This window comes from Ictalurus furcatus, chromosome 15 (genome assembly GCF_023375685.1).
Source record: "Ictalurus furcatus strain D&B chromosome 15, Billie_1.0, whole genome shotgun sequence".
Lineage (NCBI taxonomy): Eukaryota > Metazoa > Chordata > Actinopteri > Siluriformes > Ictaluridae > Ictalurus > Ictalurus furcatus.
The window spans coordinates 11,509,164-11,531,485 of NC_071269.1; the positions used below are offsets into that span (position 1 = coordinate 11,509,164).

Genomic DNA, 22,322 nt, shown 5'->3' on the forward strand with positions numbered 1-22,322 from the left:
GGACCCCTAGTGGTCCGTGGCGTAATTGCAGGGGGTCCATGGGAAAATTTTTTAAATGTTTAAACATTTGTATCAAAATATATATTCAAGTATATCATACACCCATCAACTGTAAGAACAATTTAAGGTATGTTTTAAAATTAACTAATTTGGTTATTCGCGTGCATTCACAAATATCACGTTAACTGAGCTGACGATCGTTAATTGATGGATTTATTTAAAATTTATTTACAAATTAAATGATAATTTGGAAAAATCAATGAGTGGTAGACAAGTTCAAGTGTCACATTGACGGATAAAATAAACAAAAGAGTCAAATTAAATGTCACGCCAACATCCATCCATCCATCCATCTTCTACCGCTTACTCCTTTTCAGGGTCAGGGGGAACCTGGAGCCTATCCCAGGCAGCATCGGGCACAAGGGTCACGCTAACAATAAAATGTAAAAAAATAAAATGTAATCTTGAAATGTTTTGATTAAATTTTAAATGTCCAATGTTAATATTATTCATATTAAATATTAATAAAATAAAGTAACATATATAGAAATGAAATATAGCCTATAATTGTTGTGGAGTGAGAGGGGTCCTTTGGATTGTTCGAAATATGCTAGGGGTCCAGAGCTCACAAAAGGTTGAGAACCACTGCCCTAGTGATACTTAATGACAGGATGGGGGGTATTTTCTTATTTCACATTTATATTTTTGGCAACATCAACTCCAAATGTTAGCCTCATATAAGGTGGCCTGTATATGCAGCTAACATTAAAAAAGGTGCCTTTATTTAGTAATTGCGCTATAATTTAAAACATATTAGCAATATACACTCATGTCCACTTTATTAGGAGCACGTGTACACCTGCACATGCATGCAGTTATCTAATCAGCCAATCATGTGGCAGCAGCACATTGAATTAGCTTGAAGTTAGTTGATTTAGCTTTTTTTTTGTATTTACAGATGTTACATTTGTTTATTTTGCTACACTTGACTTTTTCCTCAGGCTAAATCATTTAAAAAGCACAATTGAAACAAATATATGCGGAAACCTGGACTATGAGCAGCAGATCTTTTTTTCACAGGTGAGTGTTTAATGCTTTGAGGAGTAATACACTACCCATTAAGAACCTAAAAGTAAGATTTCCATTTTTCAATGTAATTTCAGATGCATTTGATGAAGAAAGACATCAAATCTGTTCAGGATCACTTATTCAGACAGATGGTGGGTGGAAGTATTGCTTCAGAATTTCTATTCATTTAAAACATAGTTTGTAATTTTGTCAAAATAAAATGCTTTGCTGTCTTTGTAGCATGAGGAAGAACTGCAAAGTGTACGTAGAGGACTACAGACCTTGTTCCTTTCAGACAGAGGACTTAGTTACAAGTAATGTTCAAGATGTTTTAAATGCACGTTCTTATTTTTCAGCAGTATAGGTTCACTATCATTTTAAATCACAATACTATTTAAAATGTTGAGTATTATTTTGATTTCTTAATTTATTTGTTAGGGTCCGGTTGGACAGAGCTGTAGTTTTAACTCTCTGAAACATGGTGATTTTTAAATACTAATAATGAATAGCTGTAGAAATAAAAACATCTTTTGAAAGAGACAGTTGTAAAAACATATAAAATGTAAAAATAATAATAATAATAATAATAAAAATATATTTAAAAAAAAAATTATTCATGAATAAATGTTACCCCTGACACTTGCATTCACTCGCCAAAGGTATGTTTACTGGTCAGTTACTAAATAAAACAACAAAACATATATTCACAGCAGTAATGCATGACAGGAATGGGAATCTTTTTTTTCACTACAGATCGAAATGTTATAGCCAGTGCCTTTGGTGCAATTGACTTAGCTTATTATTTTGAATCAATATCTAATGCCATTATTACTACAACACTGCAGTATGGACAATGAGAACTCATTGTTCTCACATCTCATAGGTTGTGTGTAAATTGATGGATTTCTGGATGCCTAGTTAGTTATGTTGGGATAGTAGAATAATAAATGCTGATTTAGAACTTATGTTTCTCTAGTCCTTACAGCCTCCTGACAGCTTAGACTAGAATGGGTTCTTCAAGAGTTCCTTGGATAGTTAATGGTTCATGAGCGTTGTAGGGCACCTTGTGTGAATTCAAGAAAGATTCATTAAGATTAAAGTATTGGCACATGTGACTTTGTTTGTGTTGTTCACCACCATCAAAACAAACCTATTAGTTGATCAATACTTCACCACCAGGTGAGGTGAAGTCAGGGGCTCTGGACCCAAATTACTGAAAATAAGACAAATCATTTTTCAATGTATTCTTAAGTCAAAATGTCAAAGTATTTTTTGCTCTTCATGTTCCCAAAATAAAGACATTAACCACTCTGTTGTTTGAACAGACTGCATTTTGTACATTTGATATGAAACTCTTTAATTAATAGGCTTACACACCTTAAATGACTTTTTTTCTTTCCATTAAAGTGGATCTCACATGCACACAAACATTCACTCAGAGTTGATTTCTTTCAGCAGTTATTTAAAAACTCAGTTTTAACATCACAAATCCTTTCATAACGGCCCCTCTTCTCCAGCCTCAGAGCGGAGGTCCACAGCTGCTGTTCTTTCCTCAAGGTGCTGTGCCCCTGCTTTGGTGCTTCAGTCATTAACTGCACCCAAGACCAGGAAAGGTGGAAGAATAAGCACTTCCCATGGATGACGTCATCTCCAGGATTTCGCCATTGTATGTCTATTTTAACTTTCTTCACAGAAGAAAACCCTTTTCTACGGCCTGTGAAACCTGCATGGACAAATATAGCGGATGTTAGCAAAGTTGACTTTCATGATCACTAAGCTTGACTGTTATACTACTTGACTGTTAGTAATATGTAGCTAGCTGAACCAGTTGAATTTCAACACCATTGAAGTTTGATTCGAATGTAAATTCTCATGCTTCGGTTTAACTTTGTAACATTCTGTTTCTCCCCAACTAACCAGCAGGGTGAGTGGTGAGTGTCACCTGGGTATCTTCTTGTGCACATGCATGACGAGACCTTATACAAATGCACTATATGACATAGCATGCTGGACCTCGTGCAATTTGAAGATATTTAAATAACTGTTTGTGACTACAGTTGGAACTACACGTAACTTGTCCCTGAAAATCAGTTTCTAAACCCCCATCATCTCTATTCATCACTTCGCACTCTGGTGGCTGTACTTGTGCTCATTCAGCACCCTGTGGCTCATACCTTGAGTTGAGTTTCCTTGTTAGCTTGATAGGCTTTTATCCATCACTTCCTTATTGTCCACGGGTTAGCTAAAAACTGGTCTGTTGCTCAATATGGCACTCGCTTGATCTGTCATGACACTTTGTGGTTACACTTAATCATTTTTACATTGCATGCCAACTATGACCTGTAGTCCTGTTAATACGTCTTGTTAGCGTGATTATGCGGTTCTCCCTCACCATACTGCTCACTCCACCTGTGAAGTTAGTTTGACTCCTCTATTTTTCCGTTTCCATCTACAGTCCCTTCCAAAAGTATTGGAACAGTGCTATACACTGTAGACATTTGGGTTTGAGATCAAAAGATGAATATGAGACGATAGATCAGAATTTCAGCTTTCATTTCCTGATATTTAAATCTAGATGTGTTAAACAATTTATAACATGGCAGACAGACATAGACCACCCTATTTTTAGGTGAGTCAAAGGAACAGAATGTCTTAAATAACGGAACATTTGGTTGCATATTCATTGCTTGGAATAGCTGCAACAATCCAGTGACCCACTGACTACCAGCTGTTTTATTCTTCTTTTGTGTTGCTTTTCCAGGCTTGTACCGCAGCTTGTTTCAGCTTGTTGTTTGTTTTGAGGAGTTTTGCCCTTCAGTCTCCTCTTTAGGAGGTGAAATGCATACTTAATTGGGCTAAGGTCTAGTGATTGACTTTTTGACCTTTGACTTTTTCCCCCTGATGAAGTCCTTTGTTGTGTTGGCAGTGTGTTTTGGGTCTTGCTCCATGATTAAGATCCTCTGAGTTAGATTGCATGTATTTCCCTGTAAATTGGCAGACAATATTTCTGTAGACTTCTCAATCCATTCTGCTGCTACCATCATGAGTTACATCATCAATAAAGATTAATGAGCCTCTTCCAGAAGCAGCCATGCAAGCCCAAACCATAACAATACCAATGAACTTGCAGGTTTTTGATCATGAGCAGATCCATTTCTTTCTCTACACTTTGGCCTTTCATTCACTTTGTTTGAGGTTAATATTGGTTCCAGAACTTTTGTGGCTTATCTGTATTTCTTTGCGAATTCCTATCTGGCCGTCTGATTCTCAATGCTGATGATCGTTTTACATCTTGTGGTATTGCCTCTGAATTTCTCCTCTCAATGTCTGCGAACAGTGAATTGTGATACCCTTACCCCTGTTCTGTGGTGGTTGTTGGTGATATCACTGACTTGTTTAGGGGTTGTTGCTTTTTTAAAACACATTTAGATGTCATGAAATGAAAGCTGAAATTCTGATATACAATGCCTCCACTAATATTGGCACCCTTGGTAAATATGAGCAAAGAAGGCTGTGAAAAATGGTCTTTATTGTTTAACCTTTTGATCTTTTGTTAAAAAAATTCACAAAAATACTCTGCTCTGATGGATATCAAACAACTGCAAACAACACACAGGTTTATAAAAAAAAAACCTTTGTTAAATAAAGGTGTGCAACAATTATTGGCACCCTTATGAATTCATCCATCCATCTTCTATACTGCTTATCCTTTCTTCAGGGTCACGGGGGAGCATCGGGAACAGGGCGGGGTACACCCTGGACAGGGTGCCAATCCATCAATGGCACACTCACATACACATTCACACACTATGGACACTTTATGCATGTCTTTGGACTGGGGAGGAAACCAGAGTACCCAGAGGAAACTCCCACAGCATGGTGAAAACATGCAAACTCTGCACACACAGGGCCATGGTGGGAATCGAACCCCCGACCCTGGTGGTGTGAGGCGAACGTGCTAACCACTAAGCCACTGTGCGCCCATGAATTCATATGAGAAAAATATATTTGAAAAATATTCCCATTGATATTTTACATTTTTTGGTACACCAGGGTAACTAGGAACAGGAAATTGTTCAACCATGACTTCCTGTTTCACAGGGGTATACAGTTGAAATACAGTTCCACCAGGTGTGCTTGAGCTTGAACACATGAAATACCTGAACTGGCTAGGGGTATAAAAATGCATGAAATAAATGTTCTAAAATGGTAAATGGCGCACTTATATAGCACTTTTGTCCAAAGTGCTTTACACTGTGTCTCATTCACCAATTCCCACACACTCACACACCAATGGTAGCAGAGCTGCCATGCAAGGCGCTAACTTGTCACCAGGAGCAAGTTGGGGTTCAGTGTCTTACCCAAGGACACTTCAGCATGTGGAGTCATGTGGGCTGGGTATCAAACCGCCAACCCTACAATTAGTGGACAACCCACTCTACCACCTGAGCCACAGCCGCCACAAATACCTGAACTGGCTATGTTTGTATGTGTTTTCTGCATTGGCATTGGCCATTTTTGTGAGAATAGAGCACATCAACCAACTGGAACTGAGACCAGGCTCTCTACCCCTCAACTGTATCTGAACAGTTCTCATACATTATCATGGGCTGTTCAGTTCTGTCAATGTTGTGACATCAGCTGGTCATTTATCTATGGTTGAGATGTAACTGAATTCAAATACATTATTCGCATTGAACAGATAATGCATCCTAATAAAATACAAACAGTAGGCAGAGTATTCTGAATGAAACATCTCAATGAAACACAAATGTTTTTACTTTAATGTGGAGCTTTAAAGATAACTCATGGAAGATTGTGAGTAAGGTTGCCAGGTTTCATCAAAATTCCCATTCCAACTACAACTCAAAAACCACACAAAATGCCCTGAGACTAGCTCAAAATGTTTGGGCATAGGAAAGGTAGATGCATGTTTATTGTTTTTCTTTTTGTGGAAAACAAGTTAACAGTGATGTGCATACAGTCACTAAACACTTTGTTAGGAACTATAGTAGGGCCTCCCTTTTGCTCTCAATACAGCCTCAATTCTTCATTGCATGGATTCCACAAGATGTTGGAAACATTCCTTTGAGATTCTGGTCCATGTTGACATGTTTGCATCATGCAATTCCTGCAGATTTTTCAGGTTTACTTTTTGCTGCGAATCTCCTGTTCTACCACATCCCAAAGGTGTTCTATTGGATTCAGATCCGGTGACTAAGAAGGCCACTGAAGAGCATTTGAACTCACTGTCATGGTCATGAAACCAGTTTGAGATGAATTTTGCTTTGTGACATTGTGCATTATCGTGCTGGAAGTAGCCATTATAAACAGAGTAATTCATATACACTTACCAAACACTTTATTAGGAATACCTATGCATTCGTGGAATTATCTAATCAGCTAATCTTGTGGCAGCAGTGTAATCCATAAAATCATGCAGATACAGGTCAGCAGCTTTGGGTAAAGTGCACATCAACCATCAGAATGGGGAAAAATGGGTCAGAATTGGCACCAATAGCATGAATCCATGGACCCAACCTGCCTTGTGTCAACAGTCCAGGCTGGTGGAGGTGGTTTAATGGTGTGGGGAATGTTTTGGATCTGTTAATACCAATCAATCATCTCTTAAATGCCACAGCCTATTTTAGTTAAGTTTAAATAACTTATTTATTTTAATTACACACAAATTTTATGAAAATTTTGTGAAACCCAGTCAATTCATATTAATGGCATTAACTAAAAAAATATTAAATATGAAAAATAGTTATGAGTGCCATTCATCAACATATGCATGCAAGTACAAAGAAACAGTTCATGAAATTATGAAAGTCCAGTGGAATTTTTTGTTCGTTCGTTTACGCAAACATTTGTAGTCAATGATCGTTCGGCATCGATATTAAAAGAAAGTCTTCCCAGAATATATTGGCATTCCTTCATTGAAGGAAATACACTGAGAAAGAGGGGCACTAACCACTTCTCTGTCTTTTGAACATGATCTTATTTATGATTGGCTTGTAATGGCAAAACAAGTTACTCCGTGCGACAAAGTCTGATCTACATTCACTGCACTTAGTGGTGGTACTAGTTAGGATGCATCTGTGAAGTACACACTGGTAATTTTAAATGACTCTCAACATACACCACAAAAAAATGACATCTTAGCAAGTGAAAATATCTTGAATATAGTCACATTTATCTAGTATTTCCTACTATAAGATCAACATAGACCAAATGTAAGATTATTAAACTTATTTCTAGACTTTTTAAAACTAATTTCAAACTTAAAATAGTCTTATTTTATTGGCTGATAATTTTGCTAATTTTAAGTATTTATTCTAGAAAGAAGCAAAATAATCTACCAATAGAATAAGAAAATGTAAAGCTTAAAATGAGAAAAAGTCTCAAAATAGATTTGATAATCTTACATTTGGTTTATTGTAATCTTATAATAGGAAGTACTAGATAAATCTGACTATATTCACCATATTTTCACTTGCTACAATGCCCTTTTTTGCATAATGATTTAGAGTTTAGACTTGTCTTAGCATCAAACTTACTTTTGCACCTGGCTGATATCTTGTATAGAGTTTTTAAAAGTACTTTGGATAGTTAAGCATTCTTTGCTTCCTATAGGGGTTCTACTTGGAAGTGAATAGGAAAACTCTCTGTTGTAGGATTCTACATAGAACCTTTAAGGGTTCCCCAGGCAGAAAAACTGAAGAACCCTTAAGAGTTTTATATGTGACGTTTTTTTCTAAACGCTTCCAATATTAAATTGTTGCAATTATGAAAGAAATAAGCAAAATTAGCAAAAAATTAAATGTGTTAATTTTAGTAACATACTTGTCAAATCCAAGTTCTATGAGGCTCGGCTCTCCTATGCATCTTTAGCTCTGTAGTTGCACTCAGAGCTATAAATAGTACGAGAGCTATAAATAGTATGGACACAGCCTTGCACACTGACCTTGTTAGGTGCTTGCTTGATGCATGTACCTCCATCTCAGTGCTTTTGAACTCATTCAACTCTTTCCGGATGGCAGCCTGCAAGATAACAAATACGCCTAGTGCATCCCAATAGTAGACTTCAAGTTGGTTATCTGTGTATTAACAGAATTTCAATAATACATTGGTATTTCCTTTGAAAGGTCAATAGAGATGCACATTTTGAAATAGTTTAATCTGACTTTAGACCTTCATAAGCACTTGCTGACTGTTTGTTGTCATTTACCTTGTCAGCTGCAGATAGTCTAGTCCAGGGTTTGTCGGCTCTCCTGTCATAATCCTGGGCTTTAGCAACCTCTACGTAGTCACTAAAGCGAATCAGGATCTTTCTCTCCCTCAATTCATCGACCGTTGGCCGCTGATTGAGCTAAAAATCAAAATAAGTAACATATTGTATATTTTAACATCAAGGCATGTCCTTTTCATAACACTGAACTCTGTACTGATATGTAAACACGTGATTCGTAGTTTCCTAATTTGGGACTGCAGAGACATAACTGACAGAAATGGTATGTGCAAAACAAACTTACTACATCATGCACAAAATAATAATAGAATACTGCTCAGTTTGAGAAAGTTTTTTTTTTTTTGGATGGTACATTGAAAAACTTCTGTTTGCAGACATTTATGTATTTTTATATATTATCTTTATCATAACAGCGTATAACTGGTATTTCATGTCAAATAGATATGCAATGTTTGGAGGGTGTCATACCTTTCTATTTAGTCTCTGTTTTATTTCTCTCCTCTCCTCTTGCTCTGTCTGGTCATTCCGCTCTGAAGAGAATTAGATTAGCAATGATGCATGACATAGTAACACACAGAGGTTGATCTGACCGCTGCAAAAGGAACAATTTCTCTTTCAGAAGATTCTGCTGAACAGTATAAATACAGGAGTCAGACTGTTAACACCTAAATACTAAACTGTTATTTGCTAATTACTTTACACGAAACACTTAATTTGTTAATCCTATTAAGTACACAATACAGGCTATTCAATAGTTTGATGATAATTGAGGCTATGATCATTTAACTTGATATGAAACTAATTAAGCAAGACTAAAAATACCTAGGCTTTTACGTTTACCCTACAGTCATCATTAGGGTCTTTTTCTGCATTTTAAACCCTTTCTGTGCCCACGATGCTTGATTCTTGAAATAATTTATAAATTTTTCCTTGTACACTTAGTCTACTATTTAAAAATGATAACACTTACGTTTTAAAATATTTCGGCTCTCAAGCTCCTCAACGGCCGGCCGTTGACTGAGTCTCCTGCGGAAAAGAACCGAAATCACGCCGTGAACCATGGGCTTTAAAGAGAGTTCCTATGAATCCACAAATTATTTAGTTTATGGCACAAAATCCATGCTTAAAGTGAAAGTGAAGCCTGAAGTCTTTCTGCCTTGCCTGCAAAATCTGACTGTAATTCTTCAGCTTAGATACCCTTTTAACTGGATCTGCGAGAGCTACTCTGCACATGCGATTTCCACATACTTGTACACTCAGGGGTAGAGGAAGAGTTTATATTTTAGAAGACCACGTTTCTCTAAATATACTTGAAATTCAGAAATAAATGCAGCTTAAACAAATTAGGGTTCAGCGGTGCCTAGGCTATCAACAGAATAATGCACAATAAAAGTCATTTACAGTAGTCTACTGTGTTAACACAAGATTAAAAAATAGCCACAAACAGATTTTCTGTCTACAGTCAAAAAAGACATTACTTTTCATCTACTATATTAGAAATCCACAACTGCAATGTCTGTAAAAAAAAATTGGGCATTTCCACAAATGCACAGATGTAATGGCATTAATATTTCATGAGGTAAATTTGAGATCCACTCTTGATGGGTCCCTGGAAGCCGACCTTATATTGACCTGCGTCATTCCCCACAACACTGTAAGGGATGAAATGGACATCTGCCCTATCAAGCTGTAACTCACCCTTCCTGGGCAACAAGCATGTTGCTTTGTTTTCTACCCTTTTATTCTTAGAAGTTAGAAATACTTTCATCATGCATTTAAAATACGTATCAAGAAGCAACTCTCTTGTGGAGTGGTGAATGGAATTATGGTTTTAAAAGAGACTTCATCTACACAGTTTATTTTTAAACCATAAATGTTTATGAATGTCTGGCTACAAAGCTCCAGGGTCCACGGTCAAAACGTGTTACACTGAAAATGATTTAGAAATTGTTTTTCACATTTCCAATTCCATGTTAGGTCATGATCAGGTCAAGTAAAGGCTTGGTTTGTGAAGGTAGCAGGAAATAAACCTAATATTGGCTGAGGAATGGTTGGCTTGTGGTTCTACCATATTTTCCCATGATTCTAAATTTTCCTTTCATGTTATATCTATGGGTCAAAGCCCTGTGCTTTTGAGACACTTTCTAAAACCAGATTATAAAAGTCAGTTGATATGCATTCTAATTAGTGGTGGATATTTTATAAAGTAAATATCATTCAATTATATGTACAGTCATGTGAAAAAATAAGTGCACTCCATGGAAATTGTTGTTTTGTTTTTTTTTTAAACATATTTGGACAAGCAAACATTTGATCCTTTTTGATACAGTGCCTATTAATAAAGGTGATACAAATGACACAAAAAAATTGACATTTTATAGCAATTTTCACAATTTTCACAAAAAACAAACAAACAGATCAGTCACACAGAAAACCCCTATATTTATCATATATATATTTAGTACACCCCTATATTTATCACACCTTCAAATCCATAAAATTGGAATCAGGTGTTCAAGATTGCGTGCCAGCAATTAGACCCTGCTTAAAGAGTGCAGGTGGAACCTGTCTTATTTATACTCCTCTCAAATCTAGTGTCTCTTTGCTGAGGTGTGTGGTGTTATCACAGCAAGATCAAAAGAGTTCTGTAAGGCCTTCAGAAAAAAGCTTGTGGATCCCTGAGTCTGACAAGCGATTTAAAAAGATCTCCAAATTATTTGAAATACATCATTCTACTGTAAGGAAAATAATCTACAAATGGCACAGATTTCAAATGACCAGGACTGGCCGTCCCAGCAAATTCAGCCCAAGAAAAGACCGTCTGATGCAAAAAGAAGTCTCCATGAACCCCAAAATTTCATCACAGGATCTGCTAGTAAGTTTTGCAACTGTTGGTGTCAAAGTGCATGCTTCTACAATCAAAAAGAGATTGCACAAATTTGACCTGCATGGGATTCGTGCCAGGAAAAAGCCTTTGCCAGACTACAGTTTGCCAATGAGTATATAGGCAAATATCAGGCCTCTTGAAATAATGTGCTCTGGACAGACAAATCAAAGATAAAGTTGTTTGGTCACAGCAACAGCAGACTTGTTTGGTGCAGACCCAAGACAGCTTTTCAGGAAGAACTCCTCATACCAACTGTGAAGCATGGTGGTGGAAATGTTATGGATTGGGCTGCCTCAGGGACTGGATAGCTTGCATTCATTGATTGAACTATGAATTCTGCAACATATCAAAAAGTGCTTGAAGATAATGTGAGGCCATCTGTCCAAAAGTTAAAGTTGAACCGAAAGTGGACCTTTCAACAGTATAATGATCCTAAGTACACTAGCAAATCCACCAAGGAATGGCTCAAAAAGAATAAAAGGAGGGTTATAGAATGGCCTGGTCAAAGCCCCAATTTGAATCCCACTGAAATGTTGAGGGGGATTTGAAACAGGCAGTACATGCAAGAAAACCCTCAAACATCAAACTGAAAAAATATTGCCTGGGAGAGCGGTCAAAAATTCCAGCAATACCGGTGGACAATTATGCCTACACGAAGTAAAACACATACAAGAAATTATTTCTGCGGGCAATACTAGCCTCTGAGCCCAGGGGTGTACTTACTTTTTCCACAGAAGAATATCACATTTACTGATATTTCTGTTGACGAAATGATTGAAAAAGCTAATTTTCCTTGTGGGTTTGTCCAAGTATATCAACTTCATTAATAGACACTGTTTCAAAGCTGGTCAAACGTTTGCTTGTCCAAAAAAAAAAAAAAAACAATTACTATGGGGTATACTTATTTTTTCACATGACTGTATGTTCCTGTGATGGACTGGCATCTCCCACATTGGGCCGAGTGCTGCTGGGACTGGCTCCAGATTCACCACAACCTGGCTCGGGATAAATGTATTTATGTACTCAAATTCAGGACAAGGTCTCCAGCAAGCACAGTTCAATTGAACCAGTTGATGGAACACAAATACCATTTCATTTGGATGTTTAAACATATTGCATTATGCTCAAAATCTAGACTAAATACCAATGATATCCAAATATAATCACTGACTGTCTTTTCTATTGATGATAGTTTGATAGTTTGGGTCACTGTGTGGCTTTGTATTCCACATGGTAGTAGCCAAAGTGATCAACAATTTAATTATGAAAGAAGGATGGTGCAGTGCAATCCATTATTTATCTGTGTGAACTCCAAAAATAGCATGCATGTCTTACTCCTGCAGAGGTGCAGAAAACTGCAAGGCTATAAATAGTAAGGTTGTGAAGAATCAAACGTGTCGTTCTGTGAGAAACCGTGTTGTGCTGATGGGTCTTGTGTGGGTCATTTTTTATGCTGATTCAAGCCAAATTATTGTTGATTTTGAGCCTTCAATTGATTATTTAAGTGTTTAACATTTACCAGGTGTAATTTAGTCATTTTCCCCATCTGCTACTAAGGAAGGACAGAGGATAATAAATGTCTTTCTTGATGAATATGAAACTGCCATCCCTTTTTTTTTAAATAACCAGACAAAAACTACACTACAATGGTCTGTTTTATATCTGCATTACTAATCTATGGTTAGTAACCCCCTTTTTAATTCTCATTTACAACTAAGAAGAAAAACTCATCTTCTCCAACATCTTTAGAAAAAATTACCAGCCAATTTCCTATAAATGTGTACCTGAGACTAGTGATGCATTTTTAGAGGCAAAGGGTTCTCAAGCCAATTATTGACTGTGTATGGTTTAATACTGTTTATTACTCTTTATAAAAGATTATTTTATGTTAGAAAACAAATCGCATAATTTTTTAAGGCATTTTTGCTTTACACCTTTTATTCACATGTACTTAAGACAGTATTATACACAGTACTATACATATTTACAATATGTGAATGTTGTTATAAACGCATATACCCAATCTGCACCGAAATCTACTTTCTTTTGCCCTCACTGCTTCCAGTGCAAAGAAGTCTCTAATATTATGTAACAAGCATACCTGTACATTCTTGAAACACCAAGAAGTACATGCACTGAAAGCATTGTGTACTGTTAAATAAAATATAAAAGCATATTTGTATTAGTGTTTGATATAAAAATTCACCTGCTGAAACAGATTTGATGGTTTATAGTAGCACAAAACAAAATGATCTTATTTCCCAACCTTAATGCTTTCCTTAAGATGTTGAATTGAAACATTGGTTTAATTTGACCTGCAGTTAGAAATAAAGCCAATTCATTTTCTCACTCCAGCACTTGCAGTACATATACAATAAGGACATATGGTATGTATGTGACATTTGGCTCATGGTGCAGAACAATAACATATGGTGTAAAATGTTCACCAGTGTGATATATTGATTATCCTGGTAAACACTGTATCAGACAATCATCATACCTTGTCGAGAGGGTTTGTTTCATGTGTTTCAAGTAAAGGGTCATTAAAGTTTTCTAAATTTCACCAATTTGTCAGATTCACTTGACTGGCAAAAGTTTGGGTAAAGTGTGGTCTTAAACTCTTCCATTATGTTAAAAAATAATAATAATAATTACACACAAGCAGTTCCAGAAACATACTGTACTTGCAGTGACCCAGTGATAAGTCTGAGGGAAAATATGGATTGTACTGCATATACCTGCTAAACGTTTCCTTTAAAATACAAGCAACTTCACATAGGACTGCACGATTAATCATATTTTAACCGCGATCATATATCTGCCTCCCATGATTAACTAAGCATGATTGTCCGAGATACTGATTTGTTAGCAAGCATAAAACATTAGCCCAATAAGGTTGCAGATTGTTCATTCTTCTTATGGGCTGACTCTACAGATGATCAACCAAACCAAAGTTATTTTCACCTCGACTGACCTATCGCACTCTCTTTGGAAGAGAGTGTTAGTGTCAGTATTATGTTTTCAAGCACACTTTGAAATACGGTGTGGCAGAAGTTCACGGCTACACACGCACAGCACAGCAGTGGCAGATAACCATATTAAAGTGTACAGTCATTCAGCTTGACTGAACAAACAAAATGGCAGAGCAACAAGAGGAAGATGAGGGGCATACATTAGTTCCTAAAGAGGCACATCCTCCATTGTTTGGAAGTACTGTATTTGGGTTTTGACTAGGTGCAAGTCCTATGCAAAGTGTGCTTCCATGCTGGATCAGTGCCGCAAGGTAACACAACAAACCTCATCAACTGCCTGAAAAGCCAACATAAAATGCAATATAAAGAATGTCAAAGGGTCTAAACAAAGGAAGCTTTATCCACCAAAATTCCTGACCTTCCCCAACAAAGAAAACAATAATGGGGACATTAAAAATTTGTTCTGCCTGAGCTGTATGCGAAATGTAGACTGGAAATAGAGAGAGAAATCTGTGCTGTTTAATATTTTGCTGCCACAACCGACTTGTGGTCAAGAAGAACCACGAAACCATACCGTAGCCTGACTATTCATGATATTGATAGCGATTTTGAAATGAAGAGCAAATGTGACTTTGTATTTCTGTTCTGTTTATAATTTGTTTTATTGATTTGGCTGAAAAAAACAAAGTGCAATAAATATGCTGAAGTGAAAAAAAAAGTTCTTAACTGACAGAATAATCGTGATTATCAATCATGATTAAAATTTTGAGCAAAATAATCATAAATAGCATTTTAACTGTTATTGTGCAACCCTAACTTCACATAATTTTCAGAAATTAATTTGATGAAAAGAGGAAGCAGATGATCAACTATTATGAGTGAAAAACTGTATCCTCACCTATTCTACAATCCCAAACTATACTGTTTACATGAAATTAGTAGATTTCTTTTGAACAGTGGCACAATGTGTCTAATCAAATGTCACCATTAAACAATACAGGTTATATTGTGAAAGTGTACGGTTTGGGAATGATTAAAGGGCTACATTTTTTAACCTTTATTCATTTCAAGATTAACTTAATAGCTTAACTCGGCAGTGCAATAATTTTGCCATTTACCTTTTATTATGATACAATTTTTTTGTTGCCAATTTTGGAGCTAATATTTTATTTAGCATTTATTTAGTTTTTGGCACACTGTCATTTGATACATCTATTGGTTTTAACCATTTTTAAAGTATTAAACTATTCCTTCCTACCTTCAAGACTTGAGACCTGTACAGAATTGCAATCACAGGGCCAAAGAAGTGAATGCTTACTTGGCGAGCTTCATTTCAATCTGCTGGCGGATTTCTTGTCTCTCCTGGTCACTGCGCACAGGGAAAATGTTCCTGTCTTCCAGCTCTTGTTTGCTGGGCCGATTCCGCAACTTCACAGCTAGCAGCTCCTTTCTCATTCGCCGTGGCAGTGTACCTGTACACAAACACATCCTCTACTTTAAAGTGTAACAACATAATACATAAAGCTGCTTCTTGAAACCCAAACTGGGGTTGATGAAATCTACATAAAACGTAAACATACATACACTGCCTGGCCAAAAAAAAAAGTTGCACACTCTAAAATTTCATTGCACCACCTACAGCTTTGATCGTGGCATTGTTTCAACAACCTTGTGCAATTTGACAACATTTATTTCCATCCAGAGTTGCATTAAGTTTTGGCCGAGATCTTGTATTAAGGACGGGAGAGTCAAACCACTCTGTAAAGTCTTCTCCAGCACATCCCGAAGACTTTCAATGAGGGTAAGGTCAGGACTCTGTGGTGGCCAATTCATGTGTGAAAATGATTCCTCATTCTCCCTGAACCACTCTTTCACAATCTGAGTCTGATGAATCTTGGCACTGTCATTCTAGAATATGCCTGTGCCATCAGGGAAGAAAAAAATCCACTTATGGTATAACCCAGTCATTTAGTACATTCACTTACTCAACTGACTTCATTTTATTGCCGATAATGTTGCTGAACCTAGACATGACCAGTTGACTCAACCCCAGATCATAATACTGCTTCCACAGGCTTGTAGAGTAGGCGCTATGCATGATGGGTGCATTGCTTCATGTACTTCCCTTCTTACCCTGACACGCCCATCACTTTGGAATAGGGTAAGTCTGGACTCTTCAGACCACATGACCACAGTCCAATAAGTCCAAAAGCCATGAATTCTACTGTTGATTTTTTACGATGTGACTTCACCAAGCATTTTAAAGATCTTCGATCACCATCATTCAAGATTTTGAACATTCATTTTTACGACCACATTTCTTCCTCAAAGTTGAGAGGTCACCACTCTCCTTCCAGGTTTTAATAATGCTTGGGACAGTTCTCATTAGTTGTTTTCTTTGCTTGAAGCAGGCCAATAATTTGCCCCTTCTGAAATACAATAACGTCTTTTAAGGTTTAAGAAAAAGAAAAAGAAATGCCACAAAAAGTCCTCCTTTCACAGCAGATCATCTGTCCACACATTTTGATTCTGGCACAAGATTTACGCCAGATGCCCTTCCTGACACAATCCTCCCCATTTTCCGGGCTTGGGACCTGCACTGAGAGTGCACTGGCTCATTCAATCCTCCAGTGACTGGCGTTAATTCCCTGACCGGGAATTGGACTGTGGCCGGGGCGGAGAGAGCACCACAAGCTAACCACTGATCCACCAGAGAACCAAAATGTCACAAAAATACCCCATGCCATTTCATGATTAGCATATCTTCATGGATATTAATATACTATATTTCTAAAAGTTATTTACCAGAAATGACAGACTCGTTCCAGCTGTCGATGTCGTATATGATTCCTGAGGCATCAGTGAAGCAGTTACTTTGTCTCATGTTCTCCTTGTTCTCCTCTGCCTCTTTCCTGCTTTCCATCTCCCCACTTGGCTCTCGCTCCATACTGCTGGCAACAGATAGATATATAGTCATGTTTTATACACAATCAGAACCTTTATGAACTTATTGAAATTTTTCGCTTAACTAGCTTCCTCCACGTTGCTCATTCCCTTCTTTAGCTTTAGGAGACGTTGTGCTTTGGCATCATCAGTCCCAAATATAGTGCATCCATTTTCTCCCCCCAGAACCATACCACCTCAACCCAGCCTCTTGGATGAGTAAGAATTTTCAAGCAAGTGGTTGAACACCAGACAAGATCTTCAAATAGTGAAATCAATAAGTGCAATCGTGTTCACACTGCTGGTCTCTCATCACACATCTACCACTGCTAGTCAAGCAGAACAGACTGGAAATCCTCACTCACCTATCTTGCCGAAGCTTCGTTGCCAGGGCACGGTGCAGTTCCTCAATGATACTGCTAGGGGGCAAAGGAGGATGCAGGGTTCCTATATGAGGTGAACTCACTGTATTGGAGAAAGGCCCTCGGAGAAGTACAGGACTAGGGCCTTCTGGGACTCTGGGAACCTCTTTAGGGAGGAATGAGTTGGGCTGAGGCACTGCTGTGAGAGTGAAGCTAGCAGGGTCTGAAAAAAATACACAAATGTGAAACAGTTTCAGCTGTCCAAATATTTCTCTGAATTATTAACTATGTTAATGCAGCCCAACTCACCTTCCTCAGTGTTAAGCTGAGTGACCTGAATGCAATGATTGCTCAAAGGAGACTGTCTTTGAGATACTTCATCTTCATCTTCGTCTCTTTCCTCTGTATTAGCATCTCTGCCGTCATCATTATCTACTGGAGTGTGCTCTTCCTCCTTGTCCTCATCCTCCTCATCCTCAGTGCTATTAAACTCTTCTGTTGTTCCACCATCTTCTATGAAATCAGGAACTGACAGGCAAGAGTGCAATGTTTGTTGAAACTCCATAAACCCACATAACTGGCACCATAGTAGTAAAGAATTAAAGTAAATATTGCCACCTATTGGCCTTAGTCTGTAGTTTGTAAGAAATAATTTCCCTAGTTACAAAGATGTGTTCATGAAGATTTTCAATTATACAAAGTCACAGCCTTTGTAGTTTTTGTAAGTTGTGATGACTGGACCTACAGTTACAGTCTTTAAGATGTTTCTCCAAAATGACAAGCCTCTATTATATGTCCAGTGCTTTCCTGTACTACCTTTTTTTATAAGCTAGTTTCAGCCTATTTTAATTATTTATGTGTATAGGCTTAAATGCTTTTTAAGTGTTTAGGTTTATACCCAGTGCAGACACAATATGAAGCCTTTATTTTAATTGTTATTTATTTATTTATTTTCAACAGTCCCAATTAATGACATATTGCCACGCTGTTGTAATGCTGAGTTATGTGTTAAGATGTGTTGCTAATTGCCCTCACCAGTAGGCAGATGCTCGTGTTCTGAGCTGAGATACTCCATGCTGCTGATGCTGAGGATAGGCCCATGTGAGCCAGGCAGCCGGAGCTCCGCATCCGAAACACTCTGAATGGGAGAGCTGATATTCAGAGAGTGGAGGCCACTGGCCAAGGCCACATCTACACACACACATACAACTTTAGATTAGTCACACTAATTAAAGCTTGAACATTTGCACATTCAGCAAATATTACACATGTACACGTTAAGAATAACTTATTTGGGACCATGATTTATGCAACACAGCTTGTTGTAATATAATTACAGTCCCCTCCGTAACTATGGAAAGGCAAGGCCAATTCATTTGTTTGTGCTATACACCAAAGACATTTGTGTTTGAGATCAAAAGATGGATATTAGACGAGAGTTTAGGATTTCAGCTTTTGTTTCCTGGTATTTACATCTAGATGTGTTAAACAACATAAAACATAGAACCTTTTGTATCAAACCACGCAATTTTTAGGCCAAAGTATAGAAACAGATAAGTCTTGAAGTAAATAACAGATAATATTTGGTTGCCTATCCCTTGCTTGCAATAACTGCATCAAGCCTGTGACTTACTGACATCACCAAACTGTTGTTTTCTTCTTTTTGATGCTAACCAAGCTTTTACCGCAGCCTCTATTAGTTTCTGTCTGTTTCAGGGAGTTTCTCCCTTCAGACTCCTCTTCAAGAGGTGAAATGTTGCTCAATTGGGTTAAGGTCTGGTGACTGACTTGGTCTAAAACCTTCCACATTTTTCCCCTTATAAAGTCCTTTGTTGAGTTGGAAGTATGTTTCGGATCATTGTCTTGCTGCATGATAAAGTTCCTCCTGATTAATTTGGATGCCTTTCTCTGTAAATTGGCCGACTAAATGTTCCTGTAAACTTCTGAATTCATTCTACCTCCACTTTCACAGATGAGTTGTAAGTTTTGGATCATGAGCAAATCCTCTCTTTCTCCACACTTTGGCCTTTCTATAGCTTTGATAGAGATTAATATTGGTTCCAGAACGTTTGTGGCTCATCTCTGTATTTCTTTGCAAATTCCAATCTGGCTTTCCGATTCTTACTACTGAAGAGAGGTTTGGATCTTTTGGTATGTCCTCTATATTTCTGCTCTTGAAGTCTTCTTTAATCACCGGATTGTGATACCTTCACCCCTGCCCTGTGGAAGTTGTTGTGTGTCTGCACACATCTGGGCCTGCATCCTTGTGGAGTTTTAAAAATCTTCCTGGCCATTTTGTAAGACACACCTACTTTGTGAAGTACAGTTCACTGCACAATGTGTTTTATAATCCTCTAATCATAAGCGGTTATTATCAAAGGGATCCTACTGGCTAGATATTTTTAGTTGACAGACTGTTCTCAACCCAGCAGTGACGTTGAGGACGCTGTCCCTGCTGTGCTGAATGAGCCTTCACCTAAATAATAGCTGGTCAGTGGTGACCTTGTGATGGTTCTTTTGCACTGACGGACATGGTAGAAGACTGCTAACATATTATGCATAAGTACAGATGGGCTACAGCCAGTAATTGTATTGAAAGTAAATAGTAAATATCCACACAATATTTTCTAATGAACCTAGCTAGCTTCATATCTTTTTTTTGGGGGGGGGACTACAAAGTGCACCTTTAAGTGTATGTATAAAAGGTTTTCTATTAATTCATATGATAGTTTACCCCTTTAATCATATGTCATGAAAAGCACTAAGTTAAACACAAAATAAGCAACATTCAACATGCTTAAAATTAGGTAAATCTATTTATTAGCCTATGCGTAGATCTTACTCAAGTACGCTGCTATTCATTACATATTGTGTGTTCAAATACATTTTATGTGAATGTCTTTCTTTTCTATTAGACCATTTAAAACAGCAAACTGACTCTCTTATGTCATCCCTCACCTGTTGAGCTCTGCTTCATCTTCTCGTTCTTCTTTTTCCTCCACTTCCAAGGCCGGAAGAGACGCCCCAGCGTAGCCAGCTTGCTGTGACGGCGGATGGGAGGAGTGTGCACACCGCTCACCAAGCAGCTGGAGCGCATCACCCTCTGCTGCTCCATCACATCTACAAGACACATGCACACAAAGAGGGAAAGATGAGAAGAGCACATAAACAGTGAATACAGTACCACTGCTTTCTACACACAGGTAACTGTTACAGGCTGTATGTAACCAGTTGACTGTGAACTGTCACTGATCCTGATAAAACTGACTGTATTATTTTCGCAATAGAAGCATTGGGGTGGGCGTGACTACATGATTTTATTTAAGGTGTGTCCGTCTCATAGCAGTGTACCAGAAAACTTACATTTATCTAAAGTTTAATTTATGCAGAGAAAACCTCTTCCAGTTTTGGCATAGCTGAGCAAGGTATATTTATATTTAGCAACCAACAATGTTACACAACATGGTAATAATGTTCTAATGAGCTATGACCAATAGCCCCATGAGAGCTGCAGAAGGGCAGTAGGAGTGGGTTTGTAATGATTTTACTCATACATCCAACTGCATGTGAGTCAGCAATAAGATATAGGAGGGGAGCTCTATAGATAGGGTCCGGCACTATATGATCACAGAAGTGACAGAGTTACAGACACACCAGTAGTCTGTATTGTTTTATATTATTTTCTTACCTCTCTGGAACTTACATACTAGGCTATATATAAGGTACCACTATAGAACCACTGCTGAACAGATATTATTTAACAGTGAATTGCAAGTGTGTGTGGCTCTGGCGAGCTAATCAGTTTTTGTAGCATTGCTATAGGGTTTTTAAACATCTCAGTGTCAGTGTCACAAGTGTTTACGTCTGATGCCCTTCCTGACGCAAGCCTCCCCGATTTCCGAGCTTGAGGCAGACACTGAGAGTGCACTGGCTCATGCAATCCTCCAGTGGCTGTGGATGGTTCCCTGATTAGTGAATAGTGGACTAGATCAACAAAGACTTCATGTAAAAACCATAATGAACTTTCTTTTACTTTCACACTATCCATTGTTACCCAGATGAGGATGGGTTCCCTTCTGAGTCTGGTTCCTCTCAAGGTTTCTTCCTCATATCATCTTAGGGAGTTTTTCCTTGCTACTGTCGCCACCGGCTTGCACAATAGGGATAAATTCACACACTTAACATCTGTATCTTGTGTTTATATATTTCTGTAAAGCTGCTTTGAGACAATGTCCATTGTAAAAAGCGCTATACAAATAAAAATTTAATTGAAAATTGAGTTGATCAGGAATTGAATCCGGGCCATGGCAATGAGAGCGCCGCATGTTAGCCACTAGTCCACCAGGGAACCTGATGAAGGGCTAGAGCATGATTAACACAAATTGTGCATGGGAAATGAGGAGCTAGGTGTGTATTGGCCAAGTGTCTGAAGTACTGGCCAAGGTCTAAAAAGCATAGCAACATTGCTGCACCTGATGCACTCACCATATAATCTTACCAGAAGTGGCCAAGCATGGCCATCCTTCTATCCACTCTAGTAAGACATTTATTATTAGTAGTAGTAGTAGTAGTAGTAGGATACCAGTATCATGTGATGTGAAACTGAAGCACTTAGTCAAGCTTCATGTAATGGGCTAGGATGAATAATAATATAGAATGCTCGATATAACATCTGTGGAAAATTTTAAAGTACTTTTCAACAATGTTTAATTTGTCAACAAGTGTAATGTGCACATTAACAAGCAAATTCAACTACCTAACACAAAAGCAAACTATTATCTGTCCCCACTGATCACAACAAGGTGTGCAAACACTGTTCAAACTTTTTTACATTAACA

General features: G+C 37.7%; 2 protein-coding genes across 9 annotated transcripts in view; one reads left to right on the forward strand and one right to left on the reverse strand.

Annotated features, from left to right (window-relative positions):
- sycp2 (synaptonemal complex protein 2) overlaps positions 1–2,379 on the forward strand; it is a 41,929-nt gene extending 39,550 nt beyond the window's left edge. For all 7 annotated transcript variants that reach the window (XM_053643003.1, XM_053643004.1, XM_053643009.1 and 4 more), the window contains 3 exons: positions 1,002–1,080; positions 1,164–1,220; positions 1,309–2,379. In XM_053643003.1, coding sequence (XP_053498978.1) covers positions 1,002–1,080; positions 1,164–1,220; positions 1,309–1,386 — 214 coding nt within the window. In that variant the 3' untranslated portion in view covers positions 1,387–2,379. The remainder of the gene's footprint in view (positions 1–1,001; positions 1,081–1,163; positions 1,221–1,308) is intronic.
- A 77-nt stretch (positions 2,380–2,456) lies between these two features.
- phactr3a (phosphatase and actin regulator 3a) overlaps positions 2,457–22,322 on the reverse strand; it is a 34,393-nt gene continuing 14,527 nt past the window's right edge. Inside the window, exons 2-12 of one of the 2 annotated variants that reach the window (XM_053643011.1) lie at positions 20,443–20,604; positions 18,520–18,675; positions 17,794–18,012; positions 17,488–17,707; positions 16,985–17,127; positions 15,498–15,651; positions 9,291–9,346; positions 8,789–8,850; positions 8,300–8,440; positions 8,036–8,112; positions 2,457–2,791 (exon numbers count right to left, since the gene is read on the reverse strand). In XM_053643011.1, coding sequence (XP_053498986.1) covers positions 2,776–2,791; positions 8,036–8,112; positions 8,300–8,440; positions 8,789–8,850; positions 9,291–9,346; positions 15,498–15,651; positions 16,985–17,127; positions 17,488–17,707; positions 17,794–18,012; positions 18,520–18,675; positions 20,443–20,604 — 1,406 coding nt within the window. In that variant the 3' untranslated portion in view covers positions 2,457–2,775. Of the gene's footprint in view, positions 2,792–8,035; positions 8,113–8,299; positions 8,441–8,788; positions 8,851–9,290; positions 9,347–15,497; positions 15,652–16,984; positions 17,131–17,487; positions 17,708–17,793; positions 18,013–18,519; positions 18,676–20,442; positions 20,674–22,322 lie in introns of those variants that run through there. The other variant, XM_053643010.1, reaches the window with a different exon arrangement.